The sequence below is a fragment of the Chrysochloris asiatica genome, unplaced genomic scaffold, assembly GCF_000296735.1.
Source record: "Chrysochloris asiatica unplaced genomic scaffold, ChrAsi1.0 scaffold00026, whole genome shotgun sequence".
NCBI classification, from domain to species: domain Eukaryota; kingdom Metazoa; phylum Chordata; class Mammalia; order Afrosoricida; family Chrysochloridae; genus Chrysochloris; species Chrysochloris asiatica.
In genome coordinates, this window is record NW_006408544.1 from 3,777,683 (window position 1) to 3,779,747 (window position 2,065).

Genomic DNA, 2,065 nt, shown 5'->3' on the forward strand with positions numbered 1-2,065 from the left:
ATCATAAGGAATTTCTTATTTCTAACCTTCTGAGGAAGCGCCATATAGCTTTCCAGAGTGCTTGGACCATTTTACAATCCCACTGGCAATGTAGGAGTGTCCCATCAAACATCTTTATTTGTCTCCTGTTATGCCATGAATTCATATAGAATAGGTTCTAGCAGCTCTGGCTCCTTTCCATGGGGTCTCACAAAGTGTGCCTGTCTGTGGGGAGCAGGCTGGCGCATTAGTTTAGCCCAGATACCTTTCTCTTTGGCCTCCTCCTTTTTCTGATCATTTTCCTCCACTAGCTTCAGGAAGCGATCTCGGCGCTTAGAGGGCTTAATACGCTCAGTGTGCACATTAATTTTCAAGAATCTTGCTCTTCACTTACTTGTTAACAATGCCAACAGCATGTTGGGTCACAGTATAGACTCTTCCAGTTTTGCCTTGGTAATATTTGTGGGGTGTCCCTCTTTGAACTGTGCCCATTCCCTTGATGTCCACAATATCGCCTTTCGTGTAGATTCGCATGTATGTGGCCAAAGGAGGGCAACCCCAGGATTTCTAAAAGGCCTGGAGAACATACAGCAGGTGTTCCACCTCTTTCCCTTTGTGTTAGTTGTTTTGGTGGATTACTGGAAGATGGGGGTTCCTGTCGAAAGGCAGTCTTCTCCTTTTATCAGGATGTTGTTTATTCAGTTGTGAGGATTTTTGTTTTCTTTACATTGAGTTGTAATCCATACTGAATCCTGTATTTAATATATCAATATGTGTTTCAAGTCTTCTTTTTCAGTAAGCAAGGTTTTATTATCTGCATAAGCACTGGACTGCAAACCACACAGTCTGGGGTTCTAGCCCACCAACCATTATGCGGGAGAAAGATGAGGTTTTCTGCTCCCTCAAAGATTTAAAGCCTTAGAAACCCTAGTCAACTCCACAACACTTAACAACAGCAAGGAACCTTCCTTCAATCCTGATGTTGTGCCTTTCTTCATGCACTCCAGTTTCTTGGATTATTTGCTCATCGTACAGACTGAATAAGTATAGTGAAAGGAATACAACCGTGGTGCACACTTTCCTTCATTTTAAACCAGTCAGTATCCCCTTGTTCTGTTCGTACGACTGCCTCTTGGTGCACACTTTCCTTCATTTTAAACCAGTCAGTATCCCCTTGTTCTGTTCGTACGACTGCCTCTTGGTTCTACATGAGACATTTAAAATGTTCTGGAATTCTTGTTCTCTGCAATGTTGCCCATAGTGTGAATTTTGAACCATTATAAAATAAGACTCGTTTTAGAATAAAAACCTGTTCTCCACCCAAACTTGCAGATAGTATCCATTTGACCTACCTCGATGGCTTGATAATCAGAACTCAATTAGAGGAAGATTACAAAAACCAAAATCAAAAACAATTTTGATAATGGAAACGAGGGTAAATTGCTACAATTCGATGAACTTGATTCTTGGAGGTAGTAGCTCAAAATATCAACAGACAGGAAAGGAGTCTTCATATCAACTATCAATCCTATCTCTTCTTTATACAATGTAGATAGCGACGGGTAACTTAGACATTGGCTACCTAAAATGAGGGGGCGATAAAGGCATGAAGTGACTGGCTTACAAGAGTTTAGTTTAAGAGTGTGCAGGGAAAGATAGACTTCCCACTAATTAGTTTTCATCTTCTCTAGACAGGCTGGTGAAAAGAGATGGGGATAAGATTCTTTAATTTAATAGTGAGTAATTGTTATCATGACTAATAGTGACTGTCACCACTATAAAGATAGAAGTTTTATAACAAACACAGGGGAGTAGTTAATCTTACAGTCCAGGAACAGAGGACCCTAGGACCATCAAGGAAGAAAAGCACAGGAGGAATACAGGACCCTATCCAGAGAAGCAGCAACACCAGAGATGGAGGCAGAGATGAGGACATGAAGAGAGGGAGCAGCTGAGGACTCTAGACTGGAAAGGGAGGGACTGAGTACTGGTGGCCAGGAGGCAGGCTTACATAATGTGCCCTTTGGTTGTTTAAATTATTATATAGTCCCTAGTGTTTTTGAGTACATCTCCTCACCCACCCTCC

General features: G+C 41.6%; 1 protein-coding gene and 1 pseudogene across 4 annotated transcripts in view; one reads left to right on the top strand and one right to left on the bottom strand.

Annotated features, from left to right (window-relative positions):
• ST3GAL3 (ST3 beta-galactoside alpha-2,3-sialyltransferase 3) overlaps positions 1–2,065 on the top strand; it is a 317,828-nt gene that overhangs the window by 68,984 nt on the left and 246,779 nt on the right. For 2 of the 4 annotated variants that reach the window (XM_006839670.1, XM_006839672.1), the window contains exon 2: positions 1,475–1,485. The exons of the other annotated variants lie outside the window; for them this stretch is intronic. In XM_006839670.1, coding sequence (XP_006839733.1) covers positions 1,475–1,485 — 11 coding nt within the window. The remainder of the gene's footprint in view (positions 1–1,474; positions 1,486–2,065) is intronic. 4 annotated transcript variants of the gene reach the window in all.
• On the bottom strand, positions 129–602 carry LOC102835396 (annotated as a pseudogene).